Source organism: Aquila chrysaetos (genome assembly GCF_900496995.4).
Source record: "Aquila chrysaetos chrysaetos chromosome W unlocalized genomic scaffold, bAquChr1.4 W_unloc_2, whole genome shotgun sequence".
In the NCBI taxonomy this organism is placed as follows: Eukaryota; Metazoa; Chordata; class Aves; order Accipitriformes; family Accipitridae; genus Aquila; species Aquila chrysaetos.
In genome coordinates this window covers 1041071-1057976 of record NW_024470322.1, presented here as the reverse complement: position 1 = coordinate 1057976, position 16906 = coordinate 1041071, and the positions used below count along the sequence as shown (strand labels likewise).

Genomic DNA, 16906 nt, shown 5'->3' with positions numbered 1-16906 from the left:
CAAGCACCTAAACTGAGTGGGGAGGCATTCTTTCAGGCTCTGTGCTGGTACTCAGAGGAGAAAGAAGAAAAGCCTGACTGGGATACAGACAGAGGAGGAGGAGATAGATGTAACAGAAACAAGAGCATGGAAAGAAGAGAGACAAAAAATAAGTTTGGGCAGCAGGTTTATAACGGCTTTTAATCATTAAAGCAAACTCTTTATTGGAACCTGGAATAAAACCTAGGCTCTTTAGTCTTGCTGTTCCTCTGCTCTCAGCAAATGGTTGTGAAAGCAATTAGCAAAGTGTGTGTCTGGTTGTTTTGTAGTAGTTGAGGTGCATGGAGTATAACATGGTGCTACCAGTTATCCATTTTGACTTGCTGGTGGTAGTCTTTGCTTTGGGTCTGCTGTTCTTAACCCTTGTAATGATTGGAAGAGGACAGTATGGTTGCATGTAATAGAATCAGAACTGATTTTTGTTTGTCCAGAATGTTTTCTTATTTTGTCTGTACAAAAGAAATACTTCTAAAACCTGCATTACTTCACTTTTCCTTACTTTTCTGTATATTGCAGTCTGTAGATTTTGCCATATTTTTCTGAGCATCATTGTTTCTTTTGTGGTCAATGGTTGGGTTTGAACCTGATTCCAGAGACTTTTGTTCATCCATACTCAAATCAATGTATGACTATAAAAATATTTTATGTTCAAACTGTTTAGTCAGGGAAGAATTCATACTATCTTACTCCAAGTGTCTAGAATAGGACACCTATATAAATAGTGGATAAAAGTGAGTGCTTCAGGAGAGACTCAGCAAACTGGAGCCTACTTCTGCTCATCAATTGTATGGAGATCCAAATAGCTACATTCAGACAATATAAATACTGTTGCTTAATGTTCCTCTACATTATTACAGTGTTCCTCTAAGAAATGCCAGCTCTCTCCATGAGATTTATTCCCCTGTGTTCCTTTTGGAAGGATAAAGGTTTATCCATAAAGATTTTCACTTCCTGCCAAAACCAATACTTTTCCCCCCTCATGAATATAAATTCTTGTTCTCATCCATTCTTAAAGCTAACACGTGATGTGGGACATGCTGCAACTAAACAAGGAAGAACATTTTTGTGGTGTTTACTGATATTAATTCTTTTCTGAATCTTTGATGATCCATCTATATTGTTCTAGATCAAAATACATAGAAAAGAACATCATTATGGTTTGCTTGTCTCTGAGTTAGTTCATGGCATTTAACTCCTAAGCTTAGGTAGTTAATGGACTAAGAAGAGTAATATTTGTTACATATATATTTTTGGATAGTCACTATGTACTTTTTTCCATATGTTACTTTTTCATAATGTTTATCAATTCATGCACGCTTTAAAAGCCTAAAAATATGCAGTAATGTGGAATAGTCAGAGAGATAATTTGCCATTGTTACAATTTTTTTAAATCCTTCCATGTTACTTGAGAAATAATTATTTTTAAAAATGAAAAAATATTAAACCTGAAGGGATTGGTTTCTTTTATTTAACTACATTAGCTGAGTTTTCATCGTGAACATTTGGAACTAAATATATTGTATTGCTATTCCTATTCTCACATATGGTGGAGCTGATCTTGGTGCTTCCATCAGTATTGCAGTCTACTGAAGAATTCACTGCAGATTCTTCTTCTGCATAGTATACATAATTGGATAAGGCAAACAAATTTGATCTTGTCACAATGATTCTCAATAGTATGTTGTATGAAGCAATCTATTTTATGAAGATATTTAATGTGATTTTCAGGGCATTGGCCCTTAACTGTGATGCCCCATTGGATGATAAAAATGGAGCAGAGTCTAAGAACTGGAGAGCTGGTAAGCCAGTCCGAGTAGTGCGCAGTTCAAAAGGACGACGGATCAGCAAATATGCCCCAGAGGAAGGCAACAGATATGATGGCATTTACAAGGTATTATGATTTTTACCATATATATAGCATTACATTTTTCTTAAGACATGTTTTTTAAGAGTCTTTTGTGTTACATAGCAAACTCTTCATTATTGCTTTTGAAGGAATAATTCTTTTGTTACCATGAGGACATTTTAGCCTACCTCATTCTGTGGTGTAATGAAATGGAAGTATTCCATTCCATTCCAGCTGTGGCATTGACAGATTGCATGGCAATTCATGCGGATGTACGTGTGGGAAGGGCTGCCCACTCTGCCAGTTAGCAGGCTGCTTCCACTCTGCTCACCCACAGGCTTAGGCTGCAGCCCTGATGGTCATCCCCAGCTAGCTGTTGGCTGTGCAAACCTACCCAGCAGCTTGAGGTCTCCAGGGAATTAGAAGGGCTTATTAGGCAGTGCTTTGAGATCATTGGAAGCATAGTGGTAGAGAACAAGCAAGGGCCATGCTCTGCAGCAGACAGGAATCTGCTAACTAGCCAGGCTAGCCTGGGATGAGTGGAGGTGGCCACCCAAACAGAGCTTCCTATCAGGGAATCTGCTGTCCAGGTGGAGGGCTGTAAAGTCTGTACCCCACACTCCTGGGTGGAGGAGGGTGCAAGCTCCACCTGTGCAAGGTGCGCTCTGGTGGAGTCACTCAGGCAGCAGGTGGAGGAGCTGCAGGAGAAAGTCAGCAGGTTACGCTGTATTAGGGAGGGGGAACATGAAACAGAGTACTATTTGAGGCATTGCAAGAAGAAATATCAGGGCTCCATGGCACTGACCTCCAAGGACTACCAGACAAAGAGCGTCAATAAGCAAACAGATAGTACCTTGGAGAAGGAGGTGCCGTGGTCTCTGGTGACTCGTGGCAACAGGATATCACTTCCCCTCCATTTCCTCGTATGTACCAACCAGTAACAGATACGAAGTCTCGGCAGCAGACGAAACCAATGAGCAAGATTCACAGAGAGAAACTGCACCAGCAGCACAGAACAAAAGCTGCAAAAGGAAGCAGTGAGTGCTAGCAGTGGGTGACTCTGCTGAGAGGCATGGAGGCACACCCATCTGCCAGCCTGATATACAGTCAAGGGAAGTTTGCTGCTTGCCAGGAGCCAAGATCCAGGATGTGAGGAATGCTCCCCAACCTTCTCCAAAGGCAAGAACCCTAAGTCCAGCCACCTCAAGTACATGTATACCAATGCAAGTAGTCTGGCCAACGAACTGGAGCTCCATGCCCAGTCTGAGAGTTATGATGTCATAGGAAACATAAAACTTGGTGTGAAAACTCACACGACTGGAAGACCACAATGGACAGCTAGAAGCTCTTTCGGAAAGATAGGAAGAGAAGAAGTGGAGCTGGAGTTGCACTTTATGCAAAAGAGAAATTTGAATGTATGGAGGTAAGCTATGGAGACCACAAAAGTTCTGTCATCGAATGCCTTTGGATCAAGATTGGAGGGATCGTCACCAAGGGGGATCTTATGGTAGGTATCTGTTACCGACCTCCCAATCAGGGTGACAAGGCTGACAAAACCTTACTTTGGCTGCTCAAGGAAGTCTCAGGCCAACAGAACCTGGTCCTCATGGGTGACTTCAATTACCTGGTGTCCTGGTTTCAGCCCATCTGGTAACAAAATACAGCTGCTCGCTCACTCCTCCCCCCTCCCTGGCCATGGTGGGATGAGGAGAAAATATAAAGGCAGGCTTGTGGGTTGAGATAAGGACTGGGAGGGATCACTCGCCAATTATGGTCAGGGGCAAAAATCCAGACTCGACTTGGGGAAAAAACAAAATCAATTTAATTTACTACAAATCAAATCAAAACAAGGATATTCGGAATTAAAACCAAACCTTAGAACACCTTCCCCCCACCCCTCCCTCCTTCCTGGGCTCAACTCCACTCCCGGTTCTCTCTACCTCCTCCCCCCAGTGGCGCAGGGGAACAGGGGATGGGGGTTGGGGTCAGCTTGCCTCACATTGTCTCTGCCTCTCCTTCCTCCTCAGGGGGAGGACTCATCACTCTTCCCCTGCTCCACCGTGGGGTCCCTCCCACAGGAGACAGTCCTTCACAAACTTCTCCAACATGAGTCCTTTCCACGGGCTGCAGTTCCTCACAAACTTCCCTGGTGTGGGTCCTTTCCGCGGGCCGATCTTCAGTCACACACTGCTCCAGCGCGGGCTTTCCCATGGAGTCACGGCCATCTTTGGGGGCATCTGCTCCACCGCTCACCTCCATGGTCTGCAGGGATACAGCCTGCCATCTCACCATAGGCTGCAGGGGGATCGACCTCCTCAGGCGCCCCTCCTCCCCCTCCTTCCTCACTGACCTTGGTATCTGCATAGGTGTTCCTCTCATATTCCAATCCCCCTACTCACTGCAGGTTCCTCTTCTTAAATATGTTATCCCAGAGGTGCTACCACCGTCACTGATTGGGTTGGCCTGGGCCAGAGGCGGGTCCGACTTGGAGCCAGGGTTGCTTCTAGCAGTTTCTCACAGGAGCCACCCCTGCAGCCACCTCCCCTGCTACCAAAAAAAACCACGCCACGCAAACCCATAACACCTGGACATTTGTTGGGAAAAGAACACAGCAGTGCACAAGTCCTCCATCAGGTTCCCGGAATGCATTGAGGACTGCTTCCTGCTACAGATGCTGGACATGCTGACTAGGAACAGCACATTGCTACATTTACTGCTCGCAAACCAAGACGACTTACTTGACAACACAGCTACCAATGCTAGCCTTGGATACAGCAATCACAATGTTGTGGAATTTAAGATCCTGCCAAGCACACTAAAGACCAGTAGTAGGACAAAGACCCTCAATTTTAGAAGACCCAACTTCAATGTGCTCAGAGCCCAGCTGCAAGGGATTCCATGGGAAGCTGTATTGGATCTGGCTGAGATGCATTAATTCTCCCCATAGCAGCCCTCATAGTGCTGTGCTCTGTATTGGTAGCTAGAAAGGTATTAATAACACACCAGTGTTTTGGCTACTGCTGAGCAGTTCTGGCACAGCTTCAAGGCTGTCTCTCCAACATTCCCCCCCCCTCACTGGCAGTCTGGGAGTGGGCAAGATTTTGGGAGGGGACATAGCCAGGGCAGCTGACCCAAACTGACCAAATGGATATTCCAAACCATATGACGTCAGCTCCGCTATAAAAGCTAAGTAAAGGGAGACGGAAGTGGGGGCATTCGTTATTTACATTTGTCTTCCGGAGCAACCACTATGAGTACTGAAGCCCTGCTTCCCAGGAAGTGGCCAGACATCGCCTGCTGATGGGAAGTAGAGAATAAATCTTTTGTTTTCCTTTGCTTTTGTGTGCGACCTTTGCTTTTGCTTTATTAATCTGTCCTTATCTCGATGATGAGCCTTTCATTATATTTTCTCTCCCCTGTCCAGCTGAGGAGGGGGAGTGATAGAGTGGCTTTGGTAGACACCTGGCATCCAGCCAGGGTCAACCCACCACAGAAGCATCCATGGAGGGCAAAGGAGCTTGTGAGGGCTGGGAGTTATTCAAGAACAGCATCCTGGAAGCACAAGAACAGTCCATCCCCTACAAAGGGAAAGGAAGAAGGCAGAACAAGAGACCACCCTGGCTTAACAATGACCTTATGGGTGTGCTTAAAAGCAAAAAAGCAGCATACCAGCTATGGAAAGGCAGCCAAATAGCCGTCAAGGACTACAAAAACCTTGCTAGGGCATGCAGAGATGCAGTCAGGAAGGCTAAGGCTCAGCTAGAACTGAAATTGGCCAGAGCTGTCAAGAACAACAAGAAAGGGTTCTTCAGGTACATGAGCAGTAAGCAGAAGCACAAGGAAGACATAGGTCCATTGCTAAACAGGGCAGGGAAACTAGTTACTAATAATGCTGACAATGCAGAGGTTCTCAATACCTTCTTTGCCTCTGTCTTTACTGGTGTAGCTGGACCCCAGATCACAAGATCAAGTAGCTACAACAACGCATGTGTCGACCCACCAGTAGTGGAGGAAGGGCTGGTCTGCGGCCTCTTGCAAGGGCTCAACCCACAGAAATCTATGGGCCTGGACAGAATCCACCCCAGGGCGTTAGGAGAAGTGGCTGACTGTTGCAAGGCCACTGTCTATAATCTTTGAAAAGTCGTGGAGATCAGGGGATGTCCCTGATGACTGGAAGAGGGCAGATGTCATACTCATCTACAAGAAGGGCCCAAAAGAGGACCCAGGAAACTACAGGCCCATTAGTCTTGCTTCATTCCCTGGGAAAGTAATGGAACGAGTCCTCCTAGAAGCTCTCACAAACCTAATGAAGCAGGTGATTGGGAAAAGCCAACATGGATTTACCAAAGGCAAATCTTGCCAGACTAACCTGATCACCTTCTACAACAAAATAACATCTTCTGTTGACACGGGGAGAGCAGTGGATGTTGTTTACCTGGACTTCAGCAAAGCGTTTGACACTGTTTCCCACAGCCTTCTCCTGGACAAACTGGCAAGACACAGATTGGATGGGTGGTCTGCAAGGTGGGTAGGAAATTGGCTAACGGGTTGCACTCAGAGGGTGGTGATCAATGGTTTTTACTCAGGCTGGCAGCCTGTCACAAGTGGGGTCCCCCAGGGATTGATACTGGGCCCCATGCTGCTCAACACTGTAGTGGGTTGACCTTGGCTGGCTGCCAGGTGCCTACCAAGCTGTTCTATCACTCCTCCTCCTCAGTAACACAGAGGGAGAAAACAAGATGAAAAACTCATGGGTCAAGATAAAAGGCAGTTCAATAAAGAAAAGAAAAGGCCATGCATGGAAGCAAAGGAAAACAAAATATTTATTTTCTACTTCCCATCAGCAGGCAGTGTCCAGCCACTTACTGGGAAGTAGGGCCTCAGTACTCATAGTGGGTGCTTAGGAAGAGAAATGCCTTAATAACAAATGCCCCCTGCTCTTCCTCCTTTCTCTTAGCTTTTATTGCTGAGCACAATGTCACATGGTATAGAATATCCCTTTGGTCAGCTTGGGTCAGCTGTTCTGGCTACGTCCCCTCCCAACTTCTTGCCCACCCCCAGCCTACTGGCCTTTGGGGGGAAATGTTGGAGAGACAGCCTTGATGCTGTGGGAGCACTGCTCAGCAGTAGCCAAAACATTAGTGTGTTATCAACACCTTTCTAGCTACAAATACAAAGCACAGCACTATGAAGGGTGCTATGGGTAAAGTTAACTCTATCCCAGCCAGACCCAATACAAACACCTTCATAAATTATCTGGATGATGGAATTGAAAGCACCCTCATCAAATTTCCTGATGACAGTAAACTGGGTGGTGAGGTGAACACATCAGAAGGGAGAGACATCTTACAGAGAGACATGGACAGGCTGGAAGAGTGGGCTAGCAAGAACAGTATGAAGTTTAACAAAGACACATGCAAAATCCTGCACCTGGGTCAGAATAACCAAAGACCCCAGTACAGGCTAGGATCTGTGTGGCTGGGGAGCAGCTTTGTTGAAAAGGACCTGGGTCCTGGTGGACAAGCTGAACATGAGTTAGCGGTGTGTTGCTGCAGCAACAAAGGCAAATTGGATCCTGGGCTGCATCTGCAGGGGCATTACTAGCAGAGATGGAGACTTGATCATACCACTCAGCACTTGTCAGGCTGTAATCTCTTCACAAGGAGTCACATAGAAAAGATAAGGTGTAACAGGTACAAGTTGCACCGGAAGAGGTTTCATCTTGATATAAGAAAGAAATTTTTTACAGTGAGAACAATCATTCACTGGAACAACCTCCGCAGGGACATGGCAGAGTCCCCATTGCTAGCAGTTTTCAAGATGTAATTGGACAGGGTGCTAGATAATCTCATCTAAGCTCCCTTCTCACAGAAGGTTGGACCAGATGATCTTTCGACGTCCCTTCCAACCTCGGCTGTTGTATGATTCTATTATTCTATTCAGAGCAGTGATAGTAGAACACAATCTATAATAGGATATATTAAGTTGAATACGTAAGCTACTTTTGTTTGTGCTCACTGAGTCATATTCATCCCTGGAAATCAATCGATTTCTTCACTCCTTCCAGCTCTCTTTCTGGCTTTTCATACACTTAATGTCTTCTCTGTATCTGGAATAAAGATGTGTATCTCTTAAAACAATATTGTATTTATCAAAATACAAATGTTTCCTAACTGAGAGAAAAGATACTTTAAAATAGTAACATATCATTCAAATTTCCTCTCTTTGTCTTGAGCCAATAAAGTATGACTACCTGCATGTGTTTGGCTTGTGGTAAAATAATGACTACCTAGCAGAATATCTGTTGAACTTCTGGGTAGAATTTCTTAAATTAGATTTGAGGCTCTACTGTGATAACAAAAACATAAACCTGTTGTTATTTATCCTTAGGTGGTAAAATATTGGCCAGAAATTGGGAAATGTGGGTTCTTAGTTTGGCGCTATCTTCTGAGGAGAGATGATATTGAACCCGCACCTTGGACTTCAGAAGGGATGGAGCGGTCAAAGAAACTGGGTCTGAGTGTACAGGTCAGAATCAGTGTTCACAAAGTTGCTCTGATATTCTGTTCAAGTAAATGGAGTCTTAAATTTTAAAACTAGGAATGTGAATTAAATTTAAACCCCATTTTTCTTATACTACAATGAGTCAGGGTCTAATATAAAAAATATTTTAGATCATCTGTAATTTGAAAAACTGTGATATTGGCAAAGCAGAAAGAATTGTGGATGAATATTTCTGCCTTAACAGGAAATTGCTCTCTATATATGGATCAGAAAATTATGACTTTGAATACAGTTTTGTGATCCTTATGCTGGATAAGATTTATAAAAGTAACTCTTCTAATAGTTGAGTCTCTTCTTAGAATTTAAAAAATATATATGTTTTTATGTATTTTTCTCTAATTGTAACCTATGATTGAGGAATTATTACAGATAGCATATTTCAGGCAGGGACTTTGGCACTGTGAAATTTGTGGCTGATGCAAAGAATCAAAGTAGCATTTTTTTTCCTCAGCAAACCAATCATTTCCTTTGGATGGGTTGTTTTGCTACATGACATCATCTTCAACTTTAGCTTTCTGATTTGTGTAGTTAAGAGTTGTAGATATGGATATAAGGTGCCTTTTAATAAAATCTATTCTAGATCAGATCCTTTGACTTAACTACAGTTTTCTAAAAATATATTAATTTAAAAGCTTTCCTGTTTATATAGGGGTTTAAAAATATTTTGATATTATTTCAATATGTAGTCATAGGGGTTTACATTCTTTTAGAAAATATACTTGTCAGTATTTAGGAATTCCCAGATGCCAGTAGATTTTGTTTTAAATCTGTTTTTTGGGGTTTTTTTAGTATCCAGAAGGTTATTTGGAAGCCATGGCTAGTAAAGAGAAAAAGGATAAGGTTAAGAAGCAAACTGTGAAACAGGAGCCAACCGACCAGAGTAACGGAAACCGGAAAAGGACAATTGATGATGGTATTTCTTTTTACTTCTTAGTGTTAGAGCTCTGCCAAATTATATATAAGCCAATAGTATGAAAGCTACAAGGAAGTTGGAAGTCATTTGGAATCCTAATGTAAAGTGTTAAGTGCTCAGTAATAAAATGGGAAGATGGGGATCTTATGGTGCTGTTCCGTACTTGTAAGGTTTCTTTTTCTTAAACTTCACAGAAAAATGAACAATATTCTATGTAGTTATGATCTATAGTTCAAAATAAAGCTGGGCGATTTGAATTGGAGCTTTATTGCATCATTACACAGATGTGATTCATGTTTTAGCTTTCTAGAAATAATTTTGTCTTCCATTTTTAATAGTTCAGACTACCACTGTTACTGTATCTTGTCATAATTTTAAACAGGTATAGAGGAGACTAAAAATACATCCAAAGCCATGAGAATGGGAGATGGAGGGAAAGGAGAGGCTTTCCAACTCACACAGCAACAGCAGTGGCTGATTAAAGAAGACTGTATGAACCAGAAATTGTGGGATGAAGTACTTGCTTCTCTTAAGGAAGGACCAGTACGCTTGCAGCTTGCTTAAATTATTAATTTTTAACCTTTCTTTATACAGAGTTAGAAGAAATGAGGCTTTGTTAAAACCTAATTCACTTAAAATTGCTGAATACATACTATCTGTTTAGAAACAGTTGATGGGGCATGTAATTTCATTCACTTAAGGAGATAGAAGAAATACCGTCATACTGAGACTTAGATACCAAATGAAAATATTTTTAACTCAAGTTTAGCAGATTATTCCACTCACTATGAAGAGAACCTTAAGTAAAAAAGAGGAAATACTTCCCTCCCCTAGCTGTCAAGAAAATAGCAAGGATAGTTCAAGTTTGAAGACACTTGTGCATTTTTTTTATTAGTCTCTGATGGAATATCCTCCAAAATATTATGTCCTTGAATATTAATTAGCTTTATTGATGTTCCAATTCATAGTTATTTTAGCTGTTTTGCAGAAGAAAAATAATTCAAGATATCAGAATGGTAAAGGTCGCTATCAAGTCAGTGAAAGAACAAAATATTAGATGGAGAATGGATGCCTAAAACTTAATGTATCCTTGTTCTTCCACTTACAGTACTACTATTGCTATAATACTACTGCACTTGTATAGGAGCTGATACTGTAAAGTTATAAGTTGTTTATCTGTGGGTTGTCCAATGTTTGTAAATAATTAGACTTTCAACTCTTAGTTATGTGACAAAATACAGTAGATATGTGTTTCTAAAGCAACAGAAAACAGTATCTTAAGAGAAATACAGTTACTAGAAAGTTATTTTCCTACAGATTCCTGCCCATAATTTTGATTGCCCTTGGTGATAGCCATATAGAAATTTCACTGGGAATCACGCAACTACCATTAGATAGCTGCAATGAAAATATAAATCTTAATGCTTGAAACAACCTTTCCACTTTAATTATAAGTTTTGGGTTGAGATGAATCTGATATTATTAAAGTTATTGAAACGAACTGTATTTTGAGTAACTTTAGATCTGTTTTTTACATTTCTATACTTCAGTGAGTATGCTTGAGACTACTGAAATACCAGAGAATAAGGTCTCTGTAAGCATGCTTGTATGTGTAAAATCTATGGCACAAAATTTATCCCACATTCTTCAGAGTTGCTCTGAGAAGACTGAAAAACAGGAAGGTTCTTTTACCTATTGCAGAGTATTTCAGAGTGAGGTCTCAAGAAACCAATTAAACAACTCCATCAGGTACAGAGGTGAATTTCTTAGTGAAAGAGGTGTACAGTACTTTGCTTTCCCTTTGCAGAGCAGCAGCAATCACTTATCCATCATGGATATGCAAAATTCTAGTGATGATCACTAAATACAGATATTAGCTTCCAAATTCTCTGACTTGTGCTAAGAATCAGGCTTGATGGGCCCTCTGTTTTGTTTTTAATGATAATAATGTACAACCAAATAACCTCCAAAACCTTAGTTCTCTGACTTCTGGAAAAGCAGGCAAATTAATTGTTCATGGACTTGCTTTCTAAATACTTTGTTAGCCACACTACTTCTCATGGATGTGAAGGATATAAGATGAGCCTTCCAAAATTTTTTAATGTAATAAACATAATTTATTAAATGTATACTTTGCACTGAACACAATAGAGGTTCACTTCTGAGAAAATAAGAATGAACAAGAAGCTGTGAACAATAATAATATAGGGAATGAGCAGAAGATAGGTAGAGGTAATAGCAGAGGGTGTGGGAATGTCTTTATGTAAATGTCCATGAATACAGGAGTAATGGTAGTAGGCTTTGGAAGGAAATCTGTAACTTGGACTGAGACCTGTAGATCGCACTAGAAAAGTTTCAGTGTAAGCAATCTTTGCAATGTCAAGCTGTCCTATCACACTGAATATTGGATTTAACAACTCCTAGCAGTTGTGTAACATTATTAGACCATGCCAACTGTGAGTTTGGGAAGAGTAACAAGGATGTTAAACAAGCATCTCATGAATGTATCTCTGCATTTACCAAATGCTAGGAAGGCCAAATTTTTTACTCAATTTAGGTCTGTGAATTTGGCTATGAATTCATAATTTAAATATAGGTAATAATTACAGTAGTTAGGCAAATTAGTTTTTAAAAAACTTTAATAATTTTAAATAAAAATGCCCTTTTTTGTTTGCATATTTGTGAATGTGCCTCTAATAGATCTACTTTTCTCTTCTTTTGCCCTATACTAGAATTTCCTGAAGAAACTGGAACAATCTTTTATGTGTGTCTGCTGTCAGGAGCTGGTTTACCAGCCAGTGACAACAGAATGCCTCCACAACGTCTGTAAAGTAAGAATAATCCCTGTATTGCTCTGGGCTGTGTTCTTGGCCCTGAGACACTGATCACCAAAACCAACATATATTTTAGGAAGACAATAATTATTGCCTAGCAATCTGAGCAAGAAATGTAATGTGCTTGCTTCCAGTTGTGTGGCTGCCATATAATCAATCTTAATTTTATGTAAAAATTAGTGGAAATGTATTTAGTATAATTTCTTATAGACATGATGTATCAAGTTTATCATCCCATTGTAATTAGTGGAGCTATGCTAGGGATTGGTTTGTTCCAGGAACTAGATGTTGGTACAATAAGATTAAGTTAATTTTATGTAGTTAAGAAATGAGAATAGAGCAAGACTACTCCTTCAAAGAGCTGCTTGTTACATAGAGGTAAAGTGTTATGAGGGGGTTAATATATAGAGTGGTGGAAAAAACATGGAGAATGTTTAATGGCAACAACTTCAAAGCATAGTATCTGAAGCTATCAATGACTAATTATAAAGTAACATCCAATTACTGTTTTAAGGTATAGACTGACAGACAGTGTTGTTGTTTGGGCAAAGATTGGCCCTTATAAAATTTTCATATTTAACTTATATGCTTGGACTGTCTGAAGTCTGGGAAAACCAAAAAAAAGAAGGCAACATTAATAATCATCTTTTAGATACTGTAGTCTGAAACCTATTTTATTCTACTCATGCCTTTGAGGCTTAAACACTGAGTCTTGTCATAAAGATGAAGTAGCTATGGAATGGTAGATAAAATGCTATACACCGGTATGTTCAGCTACATCTTGAAATGAAACTCTGGAATACTTACAGCACTCTAACAGAAATGCTAGAAAGAAACTGTGAACTGATCCACAGGAACACATTAGGGAAAATGAAGTATCTCAGTAGTAACACACTTAATTCCTGACAAACTCAATGCTTTGCCTCCTAATCAAAAGATTTCTTTGGTTAAGTCCTTTGTGATGGGTTGATCCCAACCAGCAAATAAGCACCCACCAGCCGCTCACTCAATCCTCCCCACAGAGAGAAAAACTCATGGGTCAAGATAAAGACAGTTTAATAAGTGAAGAGAAAAAAAGAAAAGAAAAAATGTGATGCAAAGGCATTTGCTCACCACCTCCCACAAGTAGACTGATGCCCAGCCAGTCTCTGAGCAATGGCTACTTTGGAAAGACCACCCCCGAGTTTTTATTGCTGAGCATGACATTATATGGCATGGAATATCCCTTTGGTCAGTTTGGGTCAGCTGTCCCAGTTGTGTCCCCTCCCAGCCTCTTGCCCATCCCTGGCCTACTTGCTGGGGAGGCAGAATGAGAAACAGAGAAAGCCTTGATGCTGTGCCAGTATTGTCCGGCAATAGCTAAGACATTGGTGTATTATCAACACTGGTTTAGTCACAGATCTAAAACACAGCACCATACAGGCTGCTATGAAGAAAATTAACTCCATCCCAGCCAGAGCCAGTACATCATTTCAGTTGTAAAGGCAGAAATATGGCAAGAGAACTCAGTAAGAATTTGCTGTTTCTGGAAATGTGAGAAACTGTGTCTTTGGTTCCTAGTAATTGCTTAATTTTTGCTAGCTAAATTTTCAATGTAAAGCAAAAGCTGTAACACTTTTACTTCTTTGTCTTTGTATGCCCTAGAGCTGTTTACAGCGCTCTTTCCGAGCTGAAGTCTTTACCTGTCCTGCCTGCCGCTATGACCTTGGAAAGAGCTACACCATGGTTCCTAACAAGATATTGCAGACACTACTTGACCAGTTCTTCCCTGGTTACAGTAAGGGACGATGATGTGTTCAAAACCTTTCATACTTCTCCCGCTGACTTTATAGACAGTAAAGGAGAATAAACATCTAAAAGTCAACAGTGAACCAGCCAGCTTGATGGAAGTGAATCTATTGTCACATTTTCAATCATCTAATCCTCTTCCTCCCCATCACCATCTTTCTTCATGTAGTGAGAACTCGAAATCTCTGCTGTCTTTAACATCAAAGGTAGTTTTGGTGAGCTGACAAATAATTTTTAAAGAGAGGAAAAAAACCCCTAAACCAGAAGCTTTAGGTCTAAGTGGTGAGTCCTAGCTGGTGCTTAAGTTATGATTTGGTTTTTGTAACTACCTCAGGTAGAGGAAAACAAATTATGGGGAGGGGAAAAATAGTTCATAAAGTGTTTAGCTACCCACTGCTTTCTTAATTTTACTTGTGTCTAGTCTATGTAGTTTGATTCAACAAAAAAAGCCAAAAAACCCAAACACCCAAAATAAAACAAAAAACAAACAGCACTTAAGTCAGCTGGATTAAAGAACAGCAAAATCTGTGGTGTGCATAGTCCTTTTTTTGTCTTTTTTCCATTATAGTGTATTTTTTTGCAAGAACAAGATGACCTTTAGTCTATTTTTGTGAGCTTCACTGTGCTTTTTCTTGTATCTTATGCAAGCTGACTACTAAGGACTAATGAACAATATGAACGCATTGTTGCTACGGTAGTGTAAAGTGATCTGTGTTTTTTTGCACTTAGCAGATATTCAAGACAGTAGTTGTGTACAAAAAATTCATATTAAAAAAGCCACTTTTGTATTAGTTTAAAATGTATGCTTTTAGTAGGTCTTATATCAGTGGCAATAAATCTATACAGCATTGAAGACAGTGCTAGCTTGAAAAGGGTTTAAATTGCTTCATATGGTGATCTGAAATTTTATATACAATATATTCCCCCAAAATATACATTATTAAATATTTTATGATTCAGAAATGTTGCTAATTTTGTGGGTTTTGTATTATCCAAACTTGTTAAATTATGACATTTAAAATTAAGATACTTTTTTCAGACTACAGAATATTTCCTTTAGGCAGGTTTCTTATTCTTCGAACTTGAGTCTTCATATACCTTAATTCATTCATTAGGAAAACAGAAGAATATTTGCTCAAATGAATTTCTAAGCCACTATGCCCTCCCAACCATGCCTTAAGAAAAAAAATCTAACCTGATTCAGGGTCTTACATATCAGATATATATTTCTCCTATAGCAGTGCTTGTGCTACAGGTACAGCTATTCAGGCCTCTGCTTGAGACAAGCGCAAGTAGCCCTAGCTCTATATATCAGAGCAGGAGTCCTGGGACCTGCTGCAGGAGACAACCTTTCCTTCTCGTTAGCATTGTATGTTGTGGGATCCCAGCACAGTGATCAGTAAAAGGGTTGTCTAAGTAGTCATGGGGTGGTACCAACAGTGTATAGTCTACAAAGGAGATGTGCCATGATGTTGGAGGGAAATAACAACTAGATATTATTTTTTGTGTCAATTCTCATTTCAGACCTTTGAAATACTATTTATTGTTTACTGTTAAATATTGTTTGAGGCTGCATTATATCAGTAAGGTATTATCTTTGATTTGTTAATAGTTTTATGTAAAGTGATAATCCCCTTTTGAGTGCTTGTCTACATGTACATTCATATTGGAGAAGTATGTGCACATTTATGATGACATTCTCTGATTCAAAACCTTGCCTTCACCTCTATAATGGATCAGACAAATGTAATTGCTCTTTTTTTTCTCTTTTTTTTGTCCAGTTAGTTTTAGCTAAAGAATTTCAGTTACATTGTACTAATGCATAATGCTTTAATGTTGGTAGCATCTTGAATCACATAATATTGAAGACATGCATTGTTGAACAACTCAGAAGTTCTTCAGCTTTTGATCTTTTTCTATACTTACTAGGAAATGAGGTTTCAGGCACTATGCAACAACTGTATTAATATTAAGCATATAGTTTGAGAACTGTAGACTGTTTCCTAAGTCCATAGATTTCCCAAATTGTAACCCAATGCTTTTTATGGTGAAAATTATACCTTTGTGACCAGCACATGCATCTGTGTAATATGCACCTACCAAAAGTCTACAGTATTTTATACCTTTTGATGGTCTTTGAATTGGTAAAAAGCTACCAAACTGAATTGGTGAGGTAAGATACTATAAATGCACCATTTTATTAGAGAAGTCATATCAAAACTGCTTTGGAAAAGGCAGCTTTTAATCTAGATTCCTGATTCTTAAACAGGTTGGTAACATTCATCAAAACACAGCAATATCTAGAAAATATAAGTCTGAACTATTCACCTTCTCTGTTAAATGTTTAGCAAGAAACTGTTCCATATATTAACTTTTATTTTTCTTATTCCAAAGAGTTAGTGACTCTTGATTACTAGAGAACCTAGCTTTTTCCCTAGTCTATATTAATTCAGTGAGTTTGCTTTTAATCTACCATTTGTCACAAAGTTTAAGGCCAACTGTAGGAAGTTCCTAATTTTTTTTATGGTTTTGGCTTAACTATTTTTTTCAGACCATTTTAATGACTTAAGCACAATTGTTTGTAATTAACAGATTGACAAGATTTTGCATAGTTAGTGGCAACTGAAAACACGTCCACTACTTTCACCTATATTAAAAGTCCAGTTTGTAGTAGTATTTCACAATTTTGTAAACCCTTAGTGCTATACCAATGTCTATTAAATGTCTTTTTCAATATTATTGAAGAAGTCTAAAATTTTCTAATGCTGAATCTCTCTCTGTATACAACAGCGGCTTGTCTGTTTCCTGTTACTTTCATATGATGGTGCAACCTCTGTCAAATTAAATTCCCATTGGAAGTCACTAAGTAGGTAATGAAGAATTGCAACTCCAAAACCTTTATCATAAAGGAGACAAAAGTAG

General features: G+C 39.8%; 1 protein-coding gene across 2 annotated transcripts in view; it reads left to right on the top strand.

Moving 5' to 3' along the window:
- The window catches only part of LOC121232946 (E3 ubiquitin-protein ligase UHRF2-like), a 169322-nt gene extending 152648 nt beyond the window's left edge, over positions 1–16674 (top strand). For both annotated transcript variants that reach the window (XM_041121465.1, XM_041121464.1), the window contains 6 exons: positions 1768–1930; positions 8276–8413; positions 9239–9362; positions 9745–9905; positions 12095–12193; positions 13841–16674. In XM_041121465.1, coding sequence (XP_040977399.1) covers positions 1768–1930; positions 8276–8413; positions 9239–9362; positions 9745–9905; positions 12095–12193; positions 13841–13987 — 832 coding nt within the window. In that variant the 3' untranslated portion in view covers positions 13988–16674. The remainder of the gene's footprint in view (positions 1–1767; positions 1931–8275; positions 8414–9238; positions 9363–9744; positions 9906–12094; positions 12194–13840) is intronic.
- The last annotated feature ends 232 nt before the right edge of the window (positions 16675–16906 follow it).